This window comes from Astatotilapia calliptera, chromosome 12 (genome assembly GCF_964374335.1).
Source record: "Astatotilapia calliptera chromosome 12, fAstCal68.1, whole genome shotgun sequence".
NCBI lineage: Eukaryota > Metazoa > Chordata > Actinopteri > Cichliformes > Cichlidae > Astatotilapia > Astatotilapia calliptera.
In genome coordinates this window covers 40,156,519-40,182,785 of record NC_137433.1, presented here as the reverse complement: position 1 = coordinate 40,182,785, position 26,267 = coordinate 40,156,519, and the positions used below count along the sequence as shown (strand labels likewise).

The following is a 26,267-nucleotide window of genomic DNA, read 5'->3' as shown; positions in this document are numbered from 1 at the left end:
TGGTAAGAAAAGAAAAAGAAGCGGCGGCGAGTGCTTGTGTGTTTTTCGTGTGAGCGCAGCCGGATTAGAGCGTCTGCTTCATCACATCATGTCACATTATTAATCTCATAATCTGTGTTACCATGGCAACATGGCAGACGACTCCTTAGGAGCTCAGAGGGTGGAGAGACTGTAGGTGGATATTACTGTCCGGAGGTCAAAGGTCACAGAGACAGGTGAAAGTATGATCCATGTCAGGTCACTGAGACGCGTCAGGTTAAATAAAGTTTATCAGCGCGGTCATAGATGATGTCACAGATTAATATTAACCTCCTAAGACCTGAACTCTTCCACGGCAGCATTTTTAATTTCTCTTTGATATTTGGGCTGATTGGGACCCGATCGATGTAAAAACAAAGAAACACCAGATTTTTTTTTTTTACCCAACTTTTGTTCCTATGAAAAATGAGAGCCACGTATGAGGACATTTGTTTTAAACTTTGATGGAACAGTGGTAGTATAATGTCCTCGTAAGTGGATATCAGGCCCTTGTAGAGCAAAAATTTGTATTTTGGTCTAGACAACCCAAAATGTGATGCCCACATATGTGGACACCAGGTCCTAGGAGGTTAAAGTACAAATCATTTTAAATGTGTTGTATCGGATACTAAAGTGCTTCATTATGTGGTCATGTATTGCGTAATAGGAAGAGACTATATATTTTTATATATATATATATATATATAGATATAGATATAGATATATATAGATATATGTCGATATATATATATAAACCAACTATTAATCCAATAATAAAAATTAGAAATTGAAAAGAAAAAAAAATGCTGTCAACAGAAAAAATCTAAACATTTCCAAATTTCACAATTAAACAGCTGATTTCCAAAATAATTTTTAAATTGTGATTTGAAATCCTGATTCCTCTCCTCCTTTCCAGTTCCACTTCTCTTCCTAAATCTTTCCCAAAGCTTTTCCAGTTATGGGATTAGCTTGTGCATTCAGCCTTTCTGCGACACTTTAAGCTCTTGTAGAAAAAAACCAAACTAGTCGTGCAGTGAAACGTGCAGGGTGATGCGACTGTGTCTACAGAGAGCATCTGTTGGAACGGCTCCAGGTTAGAGCCATTGCTCCCACACCTTGGTGCTGGTTCCAGGGGCGGGTCTAGAGAATTCTTCTTAGGGTGGCATGGAAATCAAAACATATTTCCTATAAATACAGTCTGCAGGTTTTCTTGGCTTTAGCCCAAGCATGAAGCCCAGTAAGTGGGTTGGAAAGCTGCACAGCATGAGACAGGTTGGTTAAAAATAACAGTTTAATTTAAGCTTCACACTCTGTTTATTACAAACATTCAAACTGGACTCTTCTTAACAGCTACAGTGACATTCAGCAGTGCCGTCACTGACACACGAGACAGAACAATGAGTACACTACGCACTAACTAACCACTAACTACACAACACTACACACTAACTACACGCTAACCTTTAACTACACGCTAACTAATCACGAACTACACAACACTACACACTAACTACACACTAACTAACCTTTAACCACACAACACTATACACTAAATACATGCTAAGTAACCACTAACTACACTCATAACATGCATACATTCATAAGCTAGCATGAGCCTACAAGGATGGGGCTACATGCAGGGATGCTAGCGTTAGCCATGTTACCTCCAACGTGTTATATCAGGTCAGGCTAAGTCCACCTGTATCTAGTCACAGGTCTCCATTTCACTGCCGTTTCTCTTTGTATGCATCATTTGTCCACGCTGTACATTTTCAGAGAGTGATAGGCAAGGCTTAATATCCAAGCAGCAGCACAAACACTTTAAAACATCTCCTTGGAAAAGTCGTTCACAGCAAACAGCAACACGTAGCTAGCCTATGTGTCGCTAATCAATCAGACAGCTGCTTACGTTGCACTGCATGCTTAACTGGATTGGTTTTTCTCCAAGGACTAAAATAGCCACAGAAAGGGTAGATGGAAAAGCTAATCCATTAGCAAATTTAATAGTAAATTTAATAGTAAATACGATAGCAAATCTAGTAGCTAACAGGAAAAGGTAACTGTATAGAAAAGGAGCAGTGGGACCACCATTTATTGTATAGTTTATCATTAATTATTAATTCATGAAACGCTTTACTTGCTGGTGCTGTACATTACTGAGTTGAGTTTATGAAAACAAGTAATCATTTTGCTAACTTCTCTATTGGTCAGTGAGGACAAGCTCATAGTGCCTCCTGCTGTGCAGTTTCTGTAAGACAGGATTAATAGGAGGTGGAACGACTGTCTGTGGGTGTGGATACTCCTGACTTTGAGCTTAAACACGAACAAATTGAAAAATTGTTTTACGTTAAATTCGATCTTTAATTATTTTATTCATTAAGACAATACTAAAGTACTCTTTATTTAATAATTTTATTTAAAAAACCATTTCTGAATCATTAATCGCATACAGGATCCAGAGAAAAGTACTAAACTCAGTTCTTGTTCTTCATGTTTACTGAGCTGTATCTTTGCTACACATGTGACCACATGCAACTACTTATATACGAACACAGTGACAAAGACATTCCCGCAAAGAGAATGGCGACTATGTCACCTGCCTTCTCCCTGAGATCAGCAGGGGGGCCCCCACTATCTATCCACACACCCTCCACCCCCCTTGTCCCACTCACTGTGATAAACCACATTTATGATGCTATCCTATATGTTTATAACTAAATGAAACAAAAGTGATATTAGTAAAACATGTGATCAACACATGAAGAAATTTCCATCACGATGGAATGACTGATTTATAAATACTGTTTTTATTTTCACACAAAACTATGAACTAAAAATGTTACTTATGTCTAAACAAATAAAAGAATTAAGGAATGAATTCATAAATTAATTTTCTCGTACAGATTTAATCCATCCATCCATCCATCCATTCGCTTCCGCTTGTCCTTTTCAGGGTCGCGGGGGGCGCTGGAGCCTATCCCAGCTGTCATAGGGCGAGAGGCAGGGTACACCCTGGACAGGTCGCCAGTCTGTCGCAGGGCTAGCACACAGGGACAGACAACCATTCACTCGCACATTCATACCTAGTGGCAATTTGGATTATTCAATTAACCTGTCCCCACAAGCTGCATGTCTTTGGACGGTGGGAGGAAGCCGGAGTACCCGGAGAGAACCCACGCAAACACGGGGAGGACATGCAAACCACAGTTAATTATTCTGAATTGGCTTTCATCAGAAAAACTGATCAGATTTAATAAAACCCAGACCATCAAACAGTTAATCAGTAACTCTCATCAGTAACTTTTATCAACAGAACAAAGAATTTGTGCTCTGTGATTGGAGGATTTTACTCTCTGCTGAAAAAAACAAACTCACATTCAAATATATTAAAACAGATTTATGTAGAAGTTTTTAATTGGTTTCATGTTTATTTTGAACTGAATTTAAAATAACTACACAGAACATGCAGCTGTCCACAAATAAAGAAATCAAACAAGAGAAATACTTTTTATTTATTGGTTTCTCTTTTTGAATCATTTCTGTTTTATAATTTAAATATAAACACATAAAGGTTCAGTCAAGTTGGGACACAAATGGGTACAAACAGGAAAATAAAATTAAATATTTAACTAAACAAAACTAAATCAAAGCATATAATAAAATTAAAAAATCAAAATTCAGTTTTATTTACACAGCACCAAATCACAACAGCAGTCGCCTCAAGGCGCTTTATATTGTGAGGTAGACCCTACAAAGATAGATACAGAGAAAAACCCAACAATCATATGACCCCCTATGAGCAGCACTTTGGCGACAGTGGGAAGGAAAAACTCCCTTTTAACAGGAAGAAACCTCCGGCAGAACCAGGCTCAGGGAGGGGCGGGGCCATCTGCTGCGACCGGTTGGAGTTAGAGAAGGAAGACAGGATAAAGACATGCTGTGGAAGAGAGACAGAGGTTAATAACAGATATGATTCAGTGCAGAGAGGTCTGTTAATACATAGTGAGTGAGAAAGGTGACTGGAAAGGAAAAACTCAATGCATCATGGGAATCCCCCGGCAGCCTACGTCTATTGCAGCATAACTAAGGGAGGATTCAGGGTCACCTGGTCCAGCCCTAACTATATGCTTTAGAAAAAAGGAAAGTTTTAAGCCTAATCTTAAAAGTAGAGATAGTGTCTGTCTCCCGAATCCAAACTGGAAGCTGGTTCCACAGAAGAGGGGCCTGAAAACTGAAGGCTCTGCCTCCCATTCTACTTTTAAATACTCTAGGAACAACAAGTAGGCCTGCAGAGCGAGAGCGAAGTGCTCTAATAGGGTGATATGGTACTACAAGGTCATTAAGATAAGATGGGGCCTGATTATTTAAGACCTTGTATGTGAGGAGCAGGATTTTGAATTCTGGACTTAACAGGAAGCCAAACAGGAGAAATCTGCTCTCTCTTTCTAGTCCCTGTCAGGACTCTTGCTGCAGCATTTTGGATCAGCTGAAGGCTTTTCAGGGAGTTTTTAGGACTTCCTGATAATAATGAATTACAGTCGTCCAGCCTGGAAGTAATAAATGCATGAACTAGTTTTTCAGCGTCACTCTGAGACAGGATATTTCTAACTTTAGAGATGTTGCGCAACAACAAAATGAAGTTATTTTAAATGTAAAAACAATATAAATTAACTTAAGTTCAACTAAAATCACATGAAAGGTTTGATCAAACTTATTTAATCAAACAATTTAATTAAAAAAACAACAATTCTCCTTCACCGCTGGTAGTTACCATGGCAACAGCAGAACGTGGCAGCTGATTGATGATAAAAACTACAAATGCTCCCATGATGCATTCTGTCTGTTTCAGAGATGGGGGTGCGCAGACAGAGCATGCCCAGTGCCTCCACTACCGACACACCCACCGCCAGAGTGACGGTGAGCTCTCTCTCCCTCACACACACACACACTCTCTCTCTCGCCTGCTGAGATCAGCCTGTTGTTTCCATGGCAACAGGAGTTGAGCTGCTGTCAGCTGTAGATTAACTGACTGACCCCACCTGCTGGTGGGATTTATCTCCACACCAAACTCCATCGAATATCTGTGAATTTAACATCGCTCATTGATCACAGCAGCTAATACGGCTTCACCCGATTTCTTCTTCAGGGTTTTCTGTCTCGCAGGTTGAAGCAGTCGCTGCGTCGGACTCGATCTCAGCCCAAACTGTCTCGTCACAGCAGCTTACAGACCGGGCAGATCAATGCAGCTGACACTAGGTAACAGTCAGTTACCCAGAATTCCACTGGGATCACTTACTTTGTTGTACAAGTACAGCCTGTCAGTTTAATGTCATATGACTGATCCTCTGTGTTGTGAGTAAACCTGCTATAATTTACAGCGTGCTATAAAAGTGAAGACCACAGGTCTCTGTCTGTCAGGATCCTGGGTCTCCTGACCCAGTGTTGAGTTTCTTCTTTGTTGCCCCGGTTTATTCTATAGAGTGTAGTGTCGTAGTTTTCTGAGTATTTAGTAGCTGCCCTCTGTGCCTCCTTTATGTTGCTCTGTCTCCCCTGTCAGCTGTATCCCCTAGTGAAGTCTGCGTTTCTGTGTTACATTTCCTGTTTTACTTTGAAGGTTTGTGTCCTACGTGAATGTGTTTCGCTTCCCTTGGCTGTCGTTGTGTCTGTTTCTCCCACCTGTGCTCCCCTTCTGTGTCTCATTCCCCTCGTTATTTCCCAGTGTATTTAAGCCCTGTGTTTCTCTGTGTCGGGATCTCCCTCATGCTGTGTGTTTCTCCTTGCGTCTTCATGTGTGTGTTTTGTTAGATTCTTCCCAGTTTAGGTTTTGTTGAGATTTCTGTTCAGCAATAAAAGCTGCCATTTTGAGTTTAAGTTTTGCCTCAGTTGAGTCTGCATTTTGGGTCCTTTTCCTGCCTGCACACAGCCGTTCCATGACGCTGTCAGTTTATGACCACCTGAGTATTCAGCATGGTGCGGCAGCGCTCAGGTCTCTGAGTTTGTCAAGATTTAATCTGAGCTGTTTCATTGCAGTAATACACTACAGTTTGTTCCCAAGTGAAATCCTGTATGCTTTGAAATTTCCTCTTGTGGAGTGCCAGTAAGGACACAGAGTACCAAATCCCCAAAACTCGATGTGCAGCATGATGAGGCTCGTATCCTGGACGAGCCCCCAAATCTGTAACTGTCCCTAACTTCACGGCTCAAAGGAACCTACGGTGAAAATTCATGATGCTGCTGCAGTTCACGAAAGTTTTAACAATCCAACCTTATTACTAACTCAGCAATCAGACACAGTCCTCTATTCTAGGTTTTATATAAGAAGATTGCATTTAATACTTGGATGAAAATCCTCTGCTGCCAGTGACTGTATCAGGTACCCATGGACCACATGCTGGTTCCTCCTTGAGATGCTCTGCAGGTCACTGTAGTTTGTATTAAATCCCTGAAAATCTGGTCAGCTGACCTGAGATCAGCTGACTGACTTTAAGAGTATCTCATTTGTTGGGTTTTTTGCAGTTTGCTTTGGCTCCGTACCCACAGAGCACAGCGCTGTCATCAGTAACCACCAAAGAGCAGCTTCCTTGCAGCCGGACATGCCCACGCCATGATGCTGCCGCCATCATGTTAGACAAATGGATGCTTTAGACCATCATCTTTTCTCTCCATCATACAACTTTCTCTCAACTTCATGTGCACAAACACATCTTTAGATGCCACTGGCCTGTAGGTGTGAATAGACTGCAGAGTCCTGGCCTGACGAGGTGGCTCTTCTGTGTTGTAGCCAGAGGTTGTTTGGTTTCCCCGATGTATAAATCCTGCCAATCCTCCTGCACTTACCAGCGTACACCATGTTACTCTGTTTGTGTCGGGCGACCCGATCCTTGGGGTGGACCAGTTTTTGGCGCAGCGTGTTTGGGGTTTAAAAGCCACAGAGACGCGGTGTTTAGATAAAATGCGTCTCAACTGCTCCTGACATGTACGGGATCACTACAGGTTTTCGCTTGGGCAGCGGTTGTCCTTCTCTCCTGGATCAGCTGGAGCTTTCTTTAGGAGCCTTCCCAGCTTTGACAAAAGTCCAGCTGTGATAACCACATTTACTCAGGACCTTCTTGATGTTCTTCTGCTTCCCTGGCTGCTGTGTCAGTGGGGATGGTGTTCGCTCTGTGTTGTAGCGTCCTGATGACACCCAGTTTGTGCTCCAGTGGATGATGAGAGTCAAACCTTAAATACTGATCCATATGTGAAGGTTTACGGTGCACGTCAGCTTTTAGATGTCCCCCATTACTGATGGAAATCTCACAGTCTAAGAAGGCTAACCTGCCACTGTTCATATCCTCCCTGGTGAATTTGATGTGTCGGTCCACCGAGTTAATGTGGTAATGTGGTACGTCCTGAGATTTGATTTTCACCCAGGTGTCATCCACATACCTGAACCAATGGCTTGGTGGTGTTCCAGGGTAGGATAGCAAAGCCCTCTTTTCCACTTCTTCCATGTACAAATTGGCCACGATAATAATAATAGTAATAATACATTTTATTTATAGGTGCCTTTCAGACCCTCAAGGTCACCTTACAGTAACACGATGGGTGAAACTGGGGAGCTCATGGCACACCCATGTTTCTGCCTGTAGAACTGAGCCTTGTATGTGAAGTAGGTGGAATGAAGACACAGTTCAAACACACTTGGTGGATGCTGAGAGTGGTCCTGTTGCTGAGGTTGGTGTCATCCTGTAGTCTCTTACGAACTACCTCCAACGCTTCCGTGACTGGGATGCAAGTGGAGAGAGATGTAATGTCATATGAGACCATGGTTTCATCTGCCTCCATAATGACATCTCTCACCTTCTCAACAAAATCCAGGATGTTCTGGATGTGGTGTTCAGAGCTGCCTACCAACGGGTTGAGGATCGAAGCCAGAAGCTTGGAGATGTTATAGGTGACCTAGTTGATCATGCAGACAATCGGTCTTAAAGGTGCACCCTGTTTATGTATCTTCAGTAAACCATACAGACTTGGTGTGGCTCTGGTATGAGGTCTGGTCGATAGCCTTGTCTTGTTCTAACTGCTTCAGACAGTCTATCACCCTCTTCCTGTAGCTACTTCCTGGGTCTCATTTCAGGGGCTCAAGTGTTTTTGTCACTGAGCAGTGACAACATGCTAGCTTCAGTCATTGTGCAGATATACTGTTTATGAGGTTTAGTCAGCTGAGTCTGAAGGAGTCACCTGATGATGATGAAACGTTTCTCCCACTGAAAACGTCCAGGTGAACAGAATCAACCTTTGGGATGTACCTACCTGGATGACCGAGTGTGCATCAAGCCTTTGTTAGATGTATTACAGTGTGTTCTTCCTGAGTGCACCTAGAGGTTTGCACCTTGTTGTAAACTCTCTGTCTCTTGGTCTACAGCTTCCCAGCGATGCTCCTGCCATGTTCCTGACCTGGCTTATGTTTCCAATCATTTTAATAAATCTGTCATCATCCACTCTTCTGAGCTGCTCACTGCTCTCATTGTTGTTTCTGCTCTCTGATTATTCTTGTATTATCAGCCTAGTGATGGCCTCCTCACTGACATCTTTCATGTCGTGCTTACAGTTAACGGTTATATCAGCTCTGTTATCTGTTATCAGCTTCATTAGTCCTGGAATGATGAGGGAACAGGCTTCACCTTTCAGGCAGGTGACAGTCCAGTGCCTTTGGGGATTGTGTGTAAACATGTTCGTGAAGTATTAAAACCAAACTTTTATGAACGCCTGAGTTAAAGCTGGGCGCGAGCGTATGCAGCAGCGTCTGAGCGGCTGCGTGTGGAGGTTGGTGTTGATATAAAACCGGGGAGAGATGCGGCGTTTGATTCCTGCCTCGATGACACCAAATGGAAAATTCCACTTTCTGCTGCAGACAGGAAGTGTGTGCGTACAGGACCAGAGAAGAAGAAGCTCAGAGCGGCTGCAATAACACGCGTGTAACCGCAGCCTGTTTAACACATCAACACGTATCGTACATGTGCGCTGCTGGGGGGGGGCACCCCTGACAGGCCAGCAGAGGAGACAAGGAGGATAAAGAGGAGCAGAGAGGGAGGAAGTAGGGCAGCCTCACTGCAGGGGAGGGGCAAGAGCTGACAGACAAGGGGGGTGAGTCACATAGAGACAGACAGAGAGAGAGAGAGTGAGGAAGGGGAGGGAGGGCTGAAGCTGTGAAGCATCAGAAACAGCAAACACACACAGACAGACAGACAGGTTCATCCACACAGCATCAGCAGCTTCTCCATCTTCCTCCTCCTCTTCCTCCTGCTCGCTGCTGAAGGAGGCCATGAATTTATAGCTGTCTCCTCCTCCTCCTCAGCAGGATGCTCGGTGAGTGTCTTTGATCCTCTTTGTCCTCCGATCAGAAAAATGTGCTGCAGTGGATTTTTGCTTTGTGTGTGTGTGTGTGTGTGTGTGTGTGTGTGTGTGTGTGTGTGTGTGTGTGTGTGTGTGTGTGTGTGTTGGGGAGGTGCGTGCATGCTGCCGTCTTCCACCTGATTTGCATTTCCATGCATGATTCGTTTCTGTGTGTGCGTTAGCATGGCTGCAATCTGCACATAGCTAGCGTGCTATGCTGTGTTCCTGTGTGTAGCACACAGCATAGCAAGGTTACACACAGACACACACAGACATGCAGCATTAGCCATATAACCAGCTTGTTAAGACAAGATGACGAGCTAACCGAGCAACACACCCGTCCTGCTGTGTGTGTATAAAAAGCTAAAGAGGGTCATCATCATCTTGTTTATCATCAGTTCAATTCAATTTTATTTACACAGCGCCAAATCACAACAACAGTCGCCTCAAGATGCTTTTTTGTGAGGTAGACCCTACAATAATACATACAGAGAAAAGCCCAACAATCATATGACCCCATATGAGAAAGCACTGTGGCGACAGTGGGAAGGAAAAACTCCCTTTTAACAGGAAGAAACCTCCGACAGAACCAGGCTCAGGGAGGGGCGGGGCCATCTGCTGTGATTGGTTGGGGTGAGAGAAGGAAGACAGGATAAAGACATGCTGTGGAAGAGAGACAGAGGTTAATAACAGATATGATTCAGTGCAGAGAGGTCTGTTAACACATAGTGAGTGAGAAAGGTGACTGGAAAGGAAAAACTCAATGCATCATGGGAATCCCCGGCAGCCTACGTCTATTGCAGCATAACTAAGGGAGGATTCAGGGTCACCTGGTCCAGCCCTAACTATATGCTTTAGCAAAAAGGAAAGTTTGAAGCCTAATCTTGAAAGTAGAGATAGTGTCTGTCTCCTGAATCCAAACTGGAAGCTGGTTCCACAGAAGAGGGGCCTGAAAACTGAAGGCTCTGCCTCCCATTCTACTTTTAAATACTCTAGGAACAACAAGTAGGCCTGCAGAGCGAGAGCGAAGTGCTCTAATAGGGTGATATGGTACTACAAGGTCATTAAGATAAGATGGGGCCTGATTATTTAAGACCTTGTATGTGAGGAGCAGGATTTTGAATTCTGGATTTAACAGGAAGCCAATCATCATCACTGCTTAGTGTTGACCTGTCCACCTCAGACACCGACAGGCCACGGTGCCTTAAACCTGCAGTCCAGCAGGGGGAGACTCTGCTGTGATTTGTTAGGAGTGAGGAAATGAGCCCAGGTATTATTCAGGTCTCATTGGATAAAAAGTGATGGTTGTCATGGAAGAGAAGGTCCAGTCACAGTCTGAGAGGAGCGGGAAGCAGGGGGAGGGTTCTGGGGAGGTGGCGTGCAGTGGATCGGACGCTGTGATGGAAATATCGTCACACAGTTTCAGTTCAACGTACCAAATCACAGCATTGCCATGATGTCATTCACTGGTTAGTGATGCCTCCATGTTCATGTTTCCAGAGGTGCTAATGCTAATGCTAGCAGAATCATTTAGCAAGAGTGACATCAAATCAAATTGCACAGCCTTCATGAATGGTCTGTTAGTACAGTAACCTCACAGCAGCCATATTATTGTCAAAAAGGCCACGCCCCTAACATTGCAGACTAAAACGTTTGAGTTATAACAACATGCTTTCCTGTGCACGTGTTATGAAGGAGGAAGCTTGAGTATCAAGCTGTAAACATGTTTATTTCAACATGGCAGTTTGTAGGGACTGACTCACTGCTGCCTCTGCTGCATGGCAGAGGAACTGCAGGTGTGTGGACGAGTGCATTTGGCTCTCAGTGTCCAAATACACCAAAACTACTGGATGGGGTGTTTGAGGTGAGAGGAGGGCTGTCCATCGGACAGTCGGCTGCTGGTCATCGTTCGTACTTCCTGTTGTCGTGTTTACGTCTGTCAGTGATCAGACTGTGACCGTGTCCGTTCACACTGACTCTGTAAGCTCTGCAGCCTCTCCCTGAACTGTGACACATTTGCACATGATAAATAAATAAATGTTGTGGAGAAGCCGAGATCAGCTTTGTTTTCTGCATCGGAGTTAATCAGGTCGGCGTGTGGTGGCTGCCTCCCTGCGCGCTCCGTCAGAGCTGCTGTGGTTGTGTTCGGTCCGGAGGACAGGAAGCTGGGTTTCTGCTTGTTAACAGCTCCGTGGAGGAGTGAGTTATGTAACGAATGGAGGCCTGTGTGGTGGAGACATGCAGAGGTCTCCTCGCTCAGTGATGAACGTGGCCTCAGAGGCTGGTGGAGCATCGAGGCACCGCAACGGGATCTTTCCCAGAGGTGCCCTTTGTTTTAATTCTCGGGCTTTACGAGAGCAGCTGTGCATGATTCACAGCTCAGAATAATCCATATTCATACTCAGCCTGCATCCTCTACCTGAAAAACCCTTCCCTAAAATGCCACTTTCTTCTGAGGGGCAGCACCTCAGACCCATTTCAGAGCGTCAGACATGAAGTCCAGGTGTGCCAATGAGGAGCATCATCTCACGATGCAACAGGAAGCACCAAGCCCAGCATGACATCTGTACGTGTAATCACATGTGCTGCAGCAAAGTTTGGAAGCAGATGAAATGACTCTGGCTGAATATGAATCCTGAGCTTTTACTCCATCACTGGCTCGTACATTTGTTTCTAACGCCGCGTCACACTGTAATACTTCAGAACCGCCTTCTTTTATTAAATGTAACTTTACTTTATGACACCTCAAATGTCTTGAAAAGTATCAAACTGATTGGCTTGTGCTGAACCAATCAGAGGTCCTGATTAGGTTCTCCTTGACCTCCTGAGCTTCAGCCCGACAGTTGTTTCAGCTCCACCTTGCTCTACAGCTCCAGGTGAACCTGATCACACTCGCTGCATCACTCGGTCTCTGTTGTCAGATCCAAGTCAAATCTCATGTTCATTTTTCAGTGTAGATCACCTTCTTTGTGTCCCTGGAGACGTCCAGGAGACGTCCTAGACTTCTCTGACAATCCAGGTTTGGGATCCATGCCTCTGGAAACTCGATGAGTGCGTCTTCCTGTCCTGTTAGTAATCACACTGTGTATGTTTGTTTCAGGTGTGTGATGCGTCGGCTGCGTTGCGGTAGCCAGGAGTCGTTGCTAAGCACTGGCTGTGTATCGTCTCTCGAGCTCAGGATGGACCAATCAGTGATTATTAAGCCGGTTCACTCATCCCTGCTGGGACAGGACTACTGCTTCGAGGTGACGCAAACAACACACACAAACTGCAGCACTCCCAAAACCGAGGTGTCCCAACACAATCATTTACATACTGCTCTGTGCCTGCCTATTACACCAGCCTATTAATCAACCAAAGACCCAGACAGACTTTTAATTCATTTGAAAGCCTGATGCTTAGCCTCGTCCACCCCAGCTGTAAAACTCAGAAACCAGTCTTACTTGTTATCATCTATCGTCCACCTGGGCCTTACACAGAGTTTGTCTGATTTCTCAGACTTTTTATCTAATTTAGTTCTGAGCTCAGATAAAATAATTATTGTGGGTGATTTTAACATCCATGTAGATGCTAAAAATGACAGCCTCAACATGGCATTTAATCTGTTATTAGACTCAATTGGCTTCTGTCAAAATGTAAAAGAACCCACCCACCACTTTAATCACACTCTAGATCTTGTTTTAACATATGGCATAGAAACTGAACATTTAACAGTGTTTCCTGAAAACCCTCTGCTGTCTGATCATTTCCTGATAACATTTACATTTACAATAATTGATTACACAGCGGTGGAGAGTAGACGTTATCACAGTAGATGTCTTTCTGAAAGCACTGTAACTAAGTTTAAGAATATAATCCACCCACTGTTATCATCTTCAATGCCCTGTACCAACACAGAGCAGAGCAGCTATCTGAACGCTGCTCCAACAGAGGTCGATTATCTTGTTAATAATTTCACCTCCTCACTACGTACGACTCTGGATACTGTAGCTCCTGTGAAAACTAAGGTCTCTAATCAGAAGTACCTGACTCCGTGGTATAATTCTCAAACACGTAGCCTAAAGCAGATGACTCGTAATCTGGAGAGGAAATGGCGTGTCACAAATTTAGAGGATCATCATTTAGCCTGGAGAAATAGTTTGCTACTTTATAAGAAAGCCCTCCACAAAGCCAGAACATCTTACTATTCATCACTGATTGAAGAAAATAAGAACAACCCCAGGTTTCTCTTCAGCTCTGTAGCCAGGCTGACAAACAGTCAGAGCTCTGTTGAGCCAACAATCCCTTTAACGTTAACTAGTAATGACTTCATGAACTTCTTCACAAATAACATTTTTATCATTAGAGAAAAAATTACCAGTAATCATCCCACAGATGTAATATTATCTACAGCTACTCTTAGTACCATTGATGTTAAGTTAGACTCTTTTTCTCCAACTGATCTTTCTGAGTTAACTTCAATAATTACTTCCTCCAAACCATCAACGTGTCTTTTAGACCCCATTCCTACAAAACTGCTCAAAGAAGTCCTGCCATTAATTAATTCTTCGATCTTAAATATGATCAACCTATCTCTAATGATCGGCTATGTACCACAGGCCTTCAAGCTGGCTGTAGTTAAACCTTTACTCAAAAAGCCATCTCTAGACCCAGCAGTCTTAGCTAATTATTGGCCAATCTCCAACCTTCCTTTCATATCAAACATCATTGAAAGAGTAGTTGTCAAACAGCTAACAGATCATCTGCAGAGGTTTATTTGAAGAGTTTCAGTCAGGTTTCAGAGCTCATCACAGCACAGAAACAGCTTTAGTGAAGGTTACAAATGATCTTCTTATGGCCTCTGACAGTGGACTCATCTCTGTGCTTGTCCTGCTAGACCTCAGTGCAGCGTTCGATACTGTCGACCATAATATCCTATTAGAGCGATTAGAACATGCTGTAGGTATTACAGGTACTGCACTGCAGTGGTTTGTATCATATCTATCTAATAGACTCCAGTTTGTGCATGTAAATGGAGAGTCCTCTTCACACACTGAGGTTAATTATGGAGTTCCACAGGGTTCAGTGCTAGGACCAATTCTGTTTACATTATACATGCTTCCCTTAGGCAGCATCATTAGAAGACATAGCATACATTTACACTGCTATGCAGATGACACCCAGCTCTATCTGTCCATGAAGCCAGATAACACACACCAATGAGTTAAACTGCAGGAATGTCTTAAAGACATAAAGACCTGGGTGGCCGCTAACTTTCTGCTTCTTCATTCAGATCAAACTGAGGGTATTGTACTCGGCCCTGAAAATCTTAGAAATATGGTATCTAAGCAGATTCTTACTCTGGATGGCATTACCTTGGCTTCCAGTAACTCTGTGAGGAACCTTGGAGTCATTTTTGACCAGGACATGTCCTTCAATGCACATATTAAACAAATATGTAAGACTGCTTTCTTCCATTTGTGCAACATCTCTAAAGTTAGAAATATCCTGTCTCAGAGTGACGCTGAAAAACTAGTTCATGCATTTATTACTTCCAGGCTGGACGACTGTAATTCATTATTATCAGGAAGTCCTAGAAACTCCCTGAAAAGCCTTCAGCTGATCCAAAATGCTGCAGCAAGAGTCCTGACAGGGACTAGAAAGAGAGAGCAGATTTCTCCTGTTTTGGCTTCCTGTTAAATCCAGAATTCAAAATCCTGCTCCTCACATACAAGGTCTTAAATAATCAGGCCCCATCTTATCTTAATGACCTTGTAGTACCATATCACCCTATTAGAGCACTTTGCTCTCGCTCTGCAGGCCTACTTGTTGTTCCTAGAGTATTTAAAAGTAGAATGGGAGGCAGAGCCTTCAGTTTTCAGGCCCCTCTTCTGTGGAACCAGCTTCCAGTTTGGATTCAGGAGACAGACACTATCTCTACTTTCAAGATTAGGCTTCAAACTTTCCTTTTTGCTAAAGCATATAGTTAGGGCTGGACCAGGTGACCCTGAATCCTCCCTTAGTTATGCTGCAATAGACGTAGGCTGCCGGGGATTCCCATGATGCATTGAGTTTTTCCTTTCCAGTCACCTTTCTCACTCACTATGTATTAACAGACCTCTCTGCACCGAATCATATCTGTTATTAACCTCTGTCTCTCTTCCACAGCATGTCTTTATCCTGTCTTCCTTCTCTCACCCCAACCAATCACAGCAGATGGCCCCGCCCCTCCCTGAGCCTGGTTCTGCTGGAGGTTTCTTCCTGTTAAAAGGGAGTTTTTCCTTCCCACTGTCGCCAAAGTGCTGCTCATAGGGGATCATATGATTGTTGGGTTTTTCTCTGTATGTATTATTGTAGGGTCTACCTCACAATATAAAGCGCCTTGAGGCGAATGTTGTTGTGATTTGGCGCTGTGTAAAAAAAATTGCATTGAACTGAATTGAATTGACCTGCGTTACCTCACAATTCCAGCAGAGGGCAGGGCAGAATCCCAACTGTAAAACACAAATATGACGAAGCTTCGTGATCGAGGTTTCTGATCACCATCAGATCCATTGTTGTGTTTCACACGGATCAGTTTCCAACTTGTTTTCATTTATTTTTTACAGGTTTTCATCTCAACTTTCAAAATGTCTTTTATTTTGAAAGAATGTTTATCAGAATAACCGCAGCCTCGTTTAACGCCTTCAAATCTACCAGAGGAAGTGACATTATTACAGAACATCTGTTCAACCAATGATTTTCATCAGATTTCCACGTCTCCTTCATCGAGCTGTAAATCAAGTTTAAAGTCTCACAGCTCCGATGTGCAGCCATCGCCTTACTGAGCGTGCTGAGTAACAAAATCATTCACTTTAGTTCAAAGTGAAAATCTTCAAAGCAAAGTTTCTGCTGCTTTCACCTCTCAGATTATTTTACAGAGAAATGTTTACATTGTTTAGCGACTTTATCACCAAATGGTAATGTCTCTGATTGGAATGTGCTCATTTTGTATAAAACCACTAGCTCTAATCTGGCTTAACAGAGAACCGATAACCTCGGCGGTGTTATCTCTGATGAACGCCTGACTTTGTTGAGCTGCGTGCGGCCCTGAGACTCGTCTGCATTTCATCCACACAAACAGCAAACAGAGTTTCAGGAACTACAGATGTTACCTGATCAGACACGTTGAGGTCAGAGTCATCATCCGAGATGGCTCTGACTGTAACCCTCGTCATCAGGACTTTCTCATGGTTGGAAACATTTTTCTGTCATGTTTTGTTAATCAGGTCACAAAAACGATCCAAAGCTTCTCTCTCAGAGGGACAGCGTTTGGTTGGAAGACACAAGGGTTTCACTCAGCTGACATCGGTGCCCTCTTGTGTCTCCGTGGTTGCCTGTCTCCTAGGTAACAACCTCGACGGGAACAAAGTGTTTCTCGTGTCGCTCAGCAGCAGAAAGAGACAAATGGATGGAGAACCTGCGACGTGCTGTTCACCCCAACAAGGACAACAGCCGGCGGCTGGAGAACGTGCTGACGGTGTGGGTGGTGGAGGCCAAAGACCTGCCCGCCAAGAAACGGTAGGCGGCGCTGCACCAGCCCACCTGCTCCAAGTATCACAGTTACATCTGTGAGCTGCAGGGAAACAGTAGAACACAAACAGTAATCCTACTATGTTTAGTGCAGGTAGTAACTAGATTACTTCTACTACATGTAGTAATCAGAGCATTTGTGCTACCGGCAGTAATTAGAGTATCGCAGACATTCCTGCAGTTTAACTAATCCGGTCGTTAAGTGATGACGTGACGAATCCTACTTCCGGGTCTAAAGTAGTCTGCGTTTAATATGGCTTTTGTGTTGTTAACATGTTTAATGTTTTGTATTTTCTTCTATTTGATCTCAAAAAGCTCCTAAAACAGTCAGTGATCCCTGTTGACCTCCCTCGGCTTTTATTACCGCTAATCATTTATTTAAGCTCAGTTTTTAAAACCTTAGGATGTAACTACAGCCCAGCCCATGCAGCAGTATATGAATGACTAACCTCGTATTGTGGGTGGATTATCTCAGTTGTTCTCCTGGCTGAAGTTTGGTCCTTTTACAGCATCCTGCCATGTGATTACATTTGTTCCTGACCACCGAGAACACTCACGTTAACTTTTATCGAGTGGAAAAAAAGTTAGCTTGTTTATATTATGCTAACATAGCTGTGTCGCTAGCGGTCACGTAGCACATCATTATATACCAGCTAGCCCAACTTCAGTAACCCTACAAACGTCACTGCTGTTTAGTTTTCTGTCTTCAATTATGCTGGAAGTGATAACAGAGCTGTACGTTTGAATTTGTTTCCAAAACCCCGCAGTCAGGACATGCTATATTGTATTTAGATAGAAGCTAGCGAGCTAACTCCCTGCTAACTTCTAACTCCGTTAAATGTCATAAATTCCGTTTTCATGGATGCCTGGATGTTAAACTCAATTGTTACACCTGGTAGAGCAGAACGCTGATCATTTTATTAAAGATGAAAGACTTTAGACAGTTTTCAACTCTCAGTAATGCCACAGTGATCGTTTGATATATGGACCTGCAGCGGAGTTTAGGCCCAGTGACGTCAGACTGAACGACCGGATAGTGTGTGTGGACACATAAAGTTGGGTGTCATCTGCATAGCAGTGTAAATGTATGTTACGCCTTCTAAAGGTGGACGTGGCTCGCACTGTGCTGGCGCTAGCTAGAGCGAAGGACCCAACATCTGTGTCGCGCTGGGTGCTGCAGTCAATTTTTACAGCTGCTGTACGTGTACGAGATGCGCCAGCTTCCTGTCATTTCCAAACACGTATCTCTGACTTTGTTTAGTTAGTGACGTTTCCACAGCACAGCTCTCCTGCCGAGGTCCACAGAGACATGAAACAAATGACTTACTCAAAGCAGTTGTACTATGAGCACGGCGTGCGCGCGCCCTCGCTGGCGTGCACTTTGCTTGACGCAGCAGGAAACTGCTGCAATCGAAATGAATATGTTTCTATTAGATTACTGTGATTCAAACCACTTGCAGTAATCATAGTACTTGTACTGCATATAATAACTGCAGGACTTGTGCTGCAGATAATAATGGAGTACTTTTACTGCAAACAGCTATTGCAGTACTTATATTGTAGATTGCTGAAGTGTGCTGCAGATAGTAGTTGTAGTACTGTAGGTATTTATTTATTTATTCTGTGTACTACTGAATCTGTTTATTTGTATTCAAACACAGTACTGCTGTACTTATTCTTAGTTTATGTGTAGTTTTACAGTTTGCACCTTCGATCCATGAGGACGACATTTCACACGACCCGACCACTAATCACAGTACATGTACTGCAGGTACTTCTGCGAGCTGTGTCTGGACGATAGCCTCTACGCTCGGACGTCCTGTAAGCTGAAAACTGACAACATCTTCTGGGGCGAGCGCTTCGATTTCAGCAGCCTCCCACCTGTCGCCTCCATCACGCTGCACCTGTACAAGGACACCGACCGGAAGAGGAAGAAGGACAAAAGCAGCTACGTCGGGTTAGTCAACATCCCGGTCGCCACGGTGACTGGCAGACAGCTGGTGGAGAAGTGGTACACACTGAGCACGCCCAGTACAATCCGAGGTATGTAGATCCACTCGGGCTCGTGCGCTGAGGTGTCTCATTTGTGTCACCCTCTTAACCTGTCCCACCCGATTTCAGGTAAGTCGTCTGTGCCAACAGTGAGGGTCAAAGCACGTTACCAGAGTATCGTCATCCTGCCGATGGAGCAGTACAAAGAGTTTGCGGAGTACATCAGTTCCAACTACCTGCTGCTCTGCTCCACCTTGGAGGCCTCAATCAGCCTGAGAGCGAAGGAGGAGCTCGCTGCTGCACTCGTGCACATCCTGCACAGCACGGGCAAGGCCAAGGTAACCCCGCCCACCACACCTGAACTCTACACCTGGCCTGCCACCACCACCTGTTCTTCTTTCAGCCCAGTGACCTTTCACCCCTCACTGCAGGACTTCCTGACCGACCTGATGATGTCAGAGGTGGACCGTTGCCGTGACAACGACCAGCTGATCTTTAGAGAGAACACATTGGCGACCAAAAGCATTGAGGAATACCTGAAGCTGATTGGACAGAAATACCTACAGGATGCACTTGGTACACACACACACACACACACACGCCCCCCAGTGTGCTTATTGTGATATTTATTGATCAGCTGTGTGTGTGTGTGTGTGTGTGTGTGTGTGTGTGTGTGTGTGTGTGTGTGTGTGTGTGTCCAGGTGAGTTCATCAAAGCTCTGTACGAGTCTGATGAGAACTGTGAGGTGGACCCGTCTCGCTGTGCGACCTCTGACCTCGCGGAGCATCAGGCCAACCTGAGGATGTGCTGCGAGCTGGCATTTTGCAAAATTCTTGACTCATACAGGTACGCACACACGATCACGCACACCACTGACGCTCCAGGCCGGCACACGCTGACTCTTGCCGATTGTCACTCAGGGTCTTCCCCCGGGAGCTGAAGGAGGTGTTTGGGTCATGGCGGCAGGAATGCGGCAACCGAGGACGGCCAGACATCAGCGAGCGCCTCATCAGCGCCTCGCTGTTCTTGCGCTTCCTGTGTCCGGCCGTGATGTCGCCATCACTATTCGACCTGATGCAGGAATACCCTGATGAACGCACAGCGAGAACCCTGACGCTGATCGCCAAAGTGATTCAGAACCTTGCCAACTTCAGCAAGTACGCCACGGCTTTTATTGTGAAACAATACAGGGCTTTTATTTGGAAAGGACAGCAGCCTTTTTTCTAACGGGGTGTAGGCCTTTTATTTTGATGGAATACAGGTTTTTATTTTGAAAGGACTCCAAGGCTTTTATTCTAAAGGAGCAAAGAATTTTAAAAAGAATTTATTTTGAAAGCAGTTTAGGGCTTTTTTTAAAGGACTTTTATTCTGAAGGAGTGATGAGTATTTATGGTGAAGGAGTGGAAGGCTTTTAGTTCTGAAAGGAGTTCAGGACCAGTATTCTGGAAGAAGCCCAGGGCTTTTATTGTGACGTACCAAGCCTGTTCTGAAGTAGTGCAGAGCTTTTACTTTGAAGTCTTTGTACCTGCACTGTGCACGGCTACCTGCCAACTGTATGCGTGCGTGCATGCTGACCTGCTGACGCTGGCGGTCTTACCTGTCGCGCAGGTTCGGCACTAAGGAGGAGTACATGCTGTTCATGAATGACTTTGTGGAGCGGCAGTGGAGCAGCATGCAGCGCTTCCTGCAGGAGATCTCGAACCCCGACGGGCTGAACCACACCGCCGGCTTTGACGGGTACATCGACCTCGGCCGTGAGCTGTCCAGCCTGCACACCCTGCTGACTGAGCTCGACCAGGTAATGCACCTGTCTTGGCAGATGACTCACCTGCCTGCCCAGGTAACTCCCTGACTGCTCTCTCTCTCTGTTTTCTCCAGTCGTGCCTGTCGAAGCTCGGCCCTCTTCCTCGAATCCTCAGAGACGTATCGGCAGCGCTTGCCAATCCAGGGGGTGTGGCCAGTGCAGGGGGCGTATCTGTTTCTTCCCCAGAGCCTCAACGTGTAGTGTCTCCGCCCCCTCTCTCCCCAGCCCCCCTGTCTCCGCCCCTTTCTCCACCTCTGGCGACCTGTAATCCCTCTGTTGGCCTGCAGGGCAGCATGGGACTTGATGGAGGGTTAGCATCCTGTGTTTCCTGTTAGCATTAGCATCCCCAGTGGTGAACAGAGAGGGCTCTCACATGGAGCTTCTGCACATGCTCACAGTTGTCTGTGCATGCCAGCGCAGGAAGAGTCTGGCTGATGCATGGCTTAAATATCTGACGTGTTATCTCTCTGTGTGTGTGTGTGTGTGTGTGTGTGTGTGTGTGTGTGTGTGTGTGTGTGTGTGTGTGTGTGTGTGTGTAGATTGGTGGATTTCACCAGACTCCCCTCGCCGACTCCTGAGAACAAAGACTTGTTTTTCGTCACTAAAGGGTCGAGCCTACAGCCTGCATCAGGTGACCTTTCACCTCTCTTCTTTATCCACTTTCCCATTTCTCCACCACTCTGTCACCCCTGACTCTTCCTGTGATGTCACTTTCTCCAGGCATGCAGGGTTCTCCAGCACCAAGCTCATCCTACTCAGAGTCCAATGAGAATGAGGCAGCGTTTGAAATGACCAATGGAGGTCGGAGAGAGGGGTCCGAGCTGAACAACGAGAGCCGCAGCTTGTCTCTGGTGGACCTGCATGACACCTCCCCTGGCGACGGCCTCGACGATGGTCAGTGGCAGCGCAGGACGGGGCTCCTCCCCCTCTCCTTCCAGAATCCCGTCTATCACATGACCACCACATCACCGCGGCAGCCACAGCAGCAGCAGCAGGCCGACGCCACACCCTCAGACGGCTCGGTGGGGTCGCAGGGAAATGCAGACGACAGGAACACCATGGTGACCAAACCGGCGTTTCTTACCCAGATGTCAGTGGGACTGACAGGGGGGGAGAGGGGGGAGAGGATGTCTGCTATGTCGAGCAGCAGCAGTGGCGAGGAGTACTCGCGGCGAGCGCTGTCCCTCAGCGAGACACTCACAGGTAGAGTCCAGGGTCGGGGGTCAGAAGCAACAGGAAGTGTTTGTGTGTGTCAGTGCTAGGACCAATTCTGTTTACATTACAGGGAGTGCAGAGTTATTAGGCAAATGAGTATTTTGTCCACATCATCCTCTTCATGCATGTTGTCTTACTCCAAGCTGTATAGGCTCGAAAGCCTACTACCAATGAAGCATATTAGGTGATGTGCATCTCTGTAATGAGAAGGGGTGTGGTCTAATGACATCAACACCCTATATCAGGTGTGCATAATTATTAGGCAACGTCCTTTCCTTTGGCAAAATGGGTCAAAAGAAGGACTTGACAGGCTCAGAAAAGTCAAAAATAGTGAGATATCTTGCAGAGGGATGCAGCAGTCTCAAAATTGCAAAGCTTCTGAAGCGTGATCATCGAACAATCAAGCGTTTCATTCAAAATAGTCAACAGGGTCGCAAGAAGCGTGTGGAAAAACCAAGGCGCAAAATAACTGCCCATGAACTGAGAAAAGTCAAGCGTGCAGCTGCCAAGATGCCACTTGCCACCAGTTTGGCCATATTTCAGAGCTGCAACATCACTGGAGTGCCCAAAAGCACAAGGTGTGCAATACTCAGAGACATGGCCAAGGTAAGAAAGGCTGAAAGACGACCACCACTGAACAAGACACACAAGCTGAAACGTCAAGACTGGGCCAAGAAATATCTCAAGACTGGTTTTTCTAAGGTTTTATGGACTGATGAAATGAGAGTGAGTCTTGATGGGCCAGATGGATGGGCCCGTGGCTGGATTGGTAAAGGGCAGAGAGCTCCAGTCCGACTCAGACGCCAGCAAGGTGGAGGTGGAGTACTGGTTTGGGCTGGTATCATCAAAGATGAGCTTGTGGGGCCTTTTCGGGTTGAGGATGGAGTCAAGCTCAACTCCCAGTCCTACTGCCAGTTTCTGGAAGACACCTTCTTCAAGCAGTGGTACAGGAAGAAGTCTGCATCCTTCAAGAAAAACATGATTTTCATGCAGGACAATGCTCCATCACACGCGTCCAAGTACTCCACAGCGTGGCTGGCAAGAAAGGGTATAAAAGAAGAAAAACTAATGACATGGCCTCCTTGTTCACCTGATCTGAACCCCATTGAGAACCTGTGGTCCATCATCAAATGTGAGATTTACAAGGAGGGAAAACAGTACACCTCTCTGAACAGTGTCTGGGAGGCTGTGGTTGCTGCTGCACGCAATGTTGATGGTGAACAGATCAAAACACTGACAGAATCCATGGATGGCAGGCTTTTGAGTGTCCTTGCAAAGAAAGGTGGCTATATTGGTCGCTGATTTGTTTTTGTTTTGTTTTTGAATGTCAGAAATGTATATTTGTGAATGTGGAGATGTTATATTGGTTTCACTGGTAAAAATAAATAATTGAAATGGGTATATATTTGTCTTTTGTTAAGTTGTCTAATAATTATGCACAGTAATAGTCACCTGCACACACAGATATCCCCCTAAAATAGCTCAAACTAAAAACAAACTAAAAACTACTTCCAAAAACATTCAGCTTTGATATTAATGAGTTTTTTGGGTTCATTGAGAACATGGTTGTTGTTCAATAATAAAATTATTCCTCAAAAATACAACTTGCCTAATAATTCTGCACTCCCTGTATACATGCTTCCCTTAGGCAGCATCATTAGAAGACATAGCATACATTTACACTGCTATGCTGATGACACCCAGCTCTATCTGTCCATGAAGCCAGATAACACACACCAATGAGTTAAACTGCAGGAATGTCTTAAAGACATAAAGACCTGGATGGCCGCTAACTTTCTGCTTCTTAATTCAGATCAAACTGAGGTTATTGTACTCGGCCCTGAAAATCTTAGAAATATGGTATCTAATCAGATTCTTACTCTGGATGGCATTACCTTGGCCTCCAGTAACACTGTGAGGAACCGTGGAGTCATTTTTGACCAGGACATGTCCTTCAATGCACATATTAAACAAATATGTAAGACTGCGTTCTTCCATTTGTGCAACATCTCTAAAGTTAGAAATATCCTGTCTCAGAGTGACGCTGAAAAACTAGTTCATGCATTTATTACTTCCAGGCTGGACGACTGTAATTCATTATTATCAGGAAGTCCTAAAAACTCCCTGAAAAGCCTTCAGCTGATCCAAAATGCTGCAGCAAGAGTCCTGACAGGGACTAGAAAGAGAGAGCAGATTTCTCCTGTTTTGGCTTCCTGTTAAATCCAGAATTCAAAATCCTGCTCCTCACATACAAGGTCTTAAATAATCAGGCCCCATCTTATCTTAATGACCTTGTAGTACCATATCACCCTATTAGAGCACTTCGCTCTCGCTCTGCAGGCCTACTTGTTGTTCCTAGAGTATTTAAAAGTAGAATGGGAGGCAGAGCCTTCAGTTTTCAGGCCCCTCTTCTGTGGAACCAGCTTCCAGTTTGGATTCAGGAGACAGACACTATCTCTACTTTCAAGATTAGGCTTCAAACTTTCCTTTTTGCTAAAGCATATAGTTAGGGCTGGACCAGGTGACCCTGAATCCTCCCTTAGTTATGCTGCAATAGACGTAGGCTGCCGGGGGATTCCCATGATGCATTGAGTTTTTCCTTTCCAGTCACCTTTCTCACTCACTATGTATTAACAGACCTCTCTGCATTGAATCATATCTGTTATTAACCTCTGTCTCTCTTCCACAGCATGTCTTTATCCTGTCTTCCTTCTCTCACCCCAACCAATCACAGCAGATGGCCCCGCCCCTCCCTGAGCCTGGTTCTGCTGGAGGTTTCTTCCTGTTAAAAGGGAGTTTTTCCTTCCCACTGTCACCAAAGTGCTGCTCATAGGGGGTCATATGATTGTTGGGTTTTTCTCTGTATGTATTATTGTAGGGTCTACCTCACAATATAAAGCGCCTTGAGGCGAATGTTGTTGTGATTTGGCGCTGTGTTAATCCAAAATGCTGCAGCAAAAGTCCTGACAGGGACTAGAAAGAGAGAGCAGATTTCTCCTGTTTTGGCTTCCTGTTAGAAAAATTCAAAATTCTTCTGTGGAATGTTCTAATCGCTGTAATAGGATATTATGGTCGACAGTATCGAACGCTGCACTGAGGTCTAGCAGGACAAGCACAGAGATGAGTCCACTGTCAGAGGCCATAAGAAGATCATTTGTAACCTTCACTAAAGCTGTTTCTGTGCTGTGATGAGCTCTGAAACCTGACTGAAACTCTTCAAATAAACCTCTGCAGATGATCTGTTAGCTGTTTGACAACTACTCTTTCAAGGATGTTTGATATAAAGGAAGGTTGGAGATTGGCCTATAATTAGCTAAGACTGCTGGGTAAAACCAAAACCAAGATCTAGAGTGTGATTAAAGTGGTGGGTCGGTTTTTGCCATTAGCTACAATCACACTCACAACCAGCAAATTGCTTTATATTTTTGGACGAGGCCTGAAGTTTGAGGATCAGGTCTGATTTACCTTTGATTGCTCCCACCTTTCAGGTAGCTCCGTCCCACCTCGGCAGAACTCCTCGGGCCCCCAGAGACGAATTGATCAGCCTCCTCCTCCGTCCTCAGCTCCACCCGGACCTCCTCGAGGCCGGACGCCTCCCAGCATGCTCAGCGGCGGCAGTGGTGCAGGATCCGCCTACCCCCCACGTCCCACCTCTGGCAGCATGATGTCATCGAGCCCTGATTGGCCAACCAGCAGCCAGTCGCGGCTCAGACAGATGTCGTCATCGTCCAAAGGAGATAGCCCTGAGAAGCAGCGGCCAGCTGCCAAGGTAACTAGGCTGTTACCACGGTACCATGGAGTCATTTTGTTCAGGCTTTCCTGATTTAATGATCAGATGCAAGGAGGCGGTCCTCCATACTTGTTTAAAGCTTTTTCTGAAGTGACCCACCCAGAGGACGTACCTGGACTGTCTAAGGTCGTGGGCGGTACCTGTTCAGGTGTGTTTGTGTGTCCAGGCTCCGTCTCCCTGCGCGTTAGACCGTACGGCAGCCTGGCTGCTCAACATGAACTCCACCTCCTCCTATGGTGAGGCTGAGGATGATCGCCATGATGACAGCCTCGTGGAGAAGGTAAGGTTCTCAAAGTTCTGGGTCAACACTGGTTCTACTGGTCCTGCTGGTTCTGACGGTATGTGTGTGTGTGCAGTACCAGCAGGAGATTGCGTTGCTGCAGGAGAAGTTGCGCATTGCTGCACTGCGTCAGGAGGAGTGTGAAGCACGTCTGATGGTCCAGGATCAGCAGAATCAGCGCATGCTGCAGGAGTACCAGGTCTGTGACCCACCTGCAGAGAAGCTCAGTCACATGACAC

At 45.2% G+C, this 26,267-nt stretch overlaps 1 protein-coding gene across 2 annotated transcripts in view; it reads left to right on the top strand.

Annotated features, from left to right (window-relative positions):
• The window catches only part of LOC113033937 (disabled homolog 2-interacting protein-like), a 36,978-nt gene that overhangs the window by 7,862 nt on the left and 2,849 nt on the right, over positions 1-26,267 (top strand). The window contains exons 5-20 of one of the 2 annotated variants that reach the window (XM_026188145.2): positions 4,868-4,935; positions 5,165-5,274; positions 12,497-12,641; positions 16,763-16,935; positions 18,719-18,990; positions 19,069-19,277; positions 19,371-19,515; positions 19,641-19,785; positions 19,860-20,096; positions 20,548-20,737; positions 20,818-21,053; positions 21,283-21,374; positions 21,464-21,946; positions 25,447-25,727; positions 25,915-26,028; positions 26,105-26,227. In XM_026188145.2, the coding sequence (XP_026043930.1) occupies positions 4,868-4,935; positions 5,165-5,274; positions 12,497-12,641; positions 16,763-16,935; positions 18,719-18,990; positions 19,069-19,277; positions 19,371-19,515; positions 19,641-19,785; positions 19,860-20,096; positions 20,548-20,737; positions 20,818-21,053; positions 21,283-21,374; positions 21,464-21,946; positions 25,447-25,727; positions 25,915-26,028; positions 26,105-26,227 (3,023 nt within the window). Of the gene's footprint in view, positions 1-4,867; positions 4,936-5,164; positions 5,275-9,039; positions 9,370-12,496; positions 12,642-16,762; positions 16,936-18,718; positions 18,991-19,068; positions 19,278-19,370; positions 19,516-19,640; positions 19,786-19,859; positions 20,097-20,547; positions 20,738-20,817; positions 21,054-21,282; positions 21,375-21,463; positions 21,947-25,446; positions 25,728-25,914; positions 26,029-26,104; positions 26,228-26,267 lie in introns of those variants that run through there. The other variant, XM_080308999.1, reaches the window with a different exon arrangement.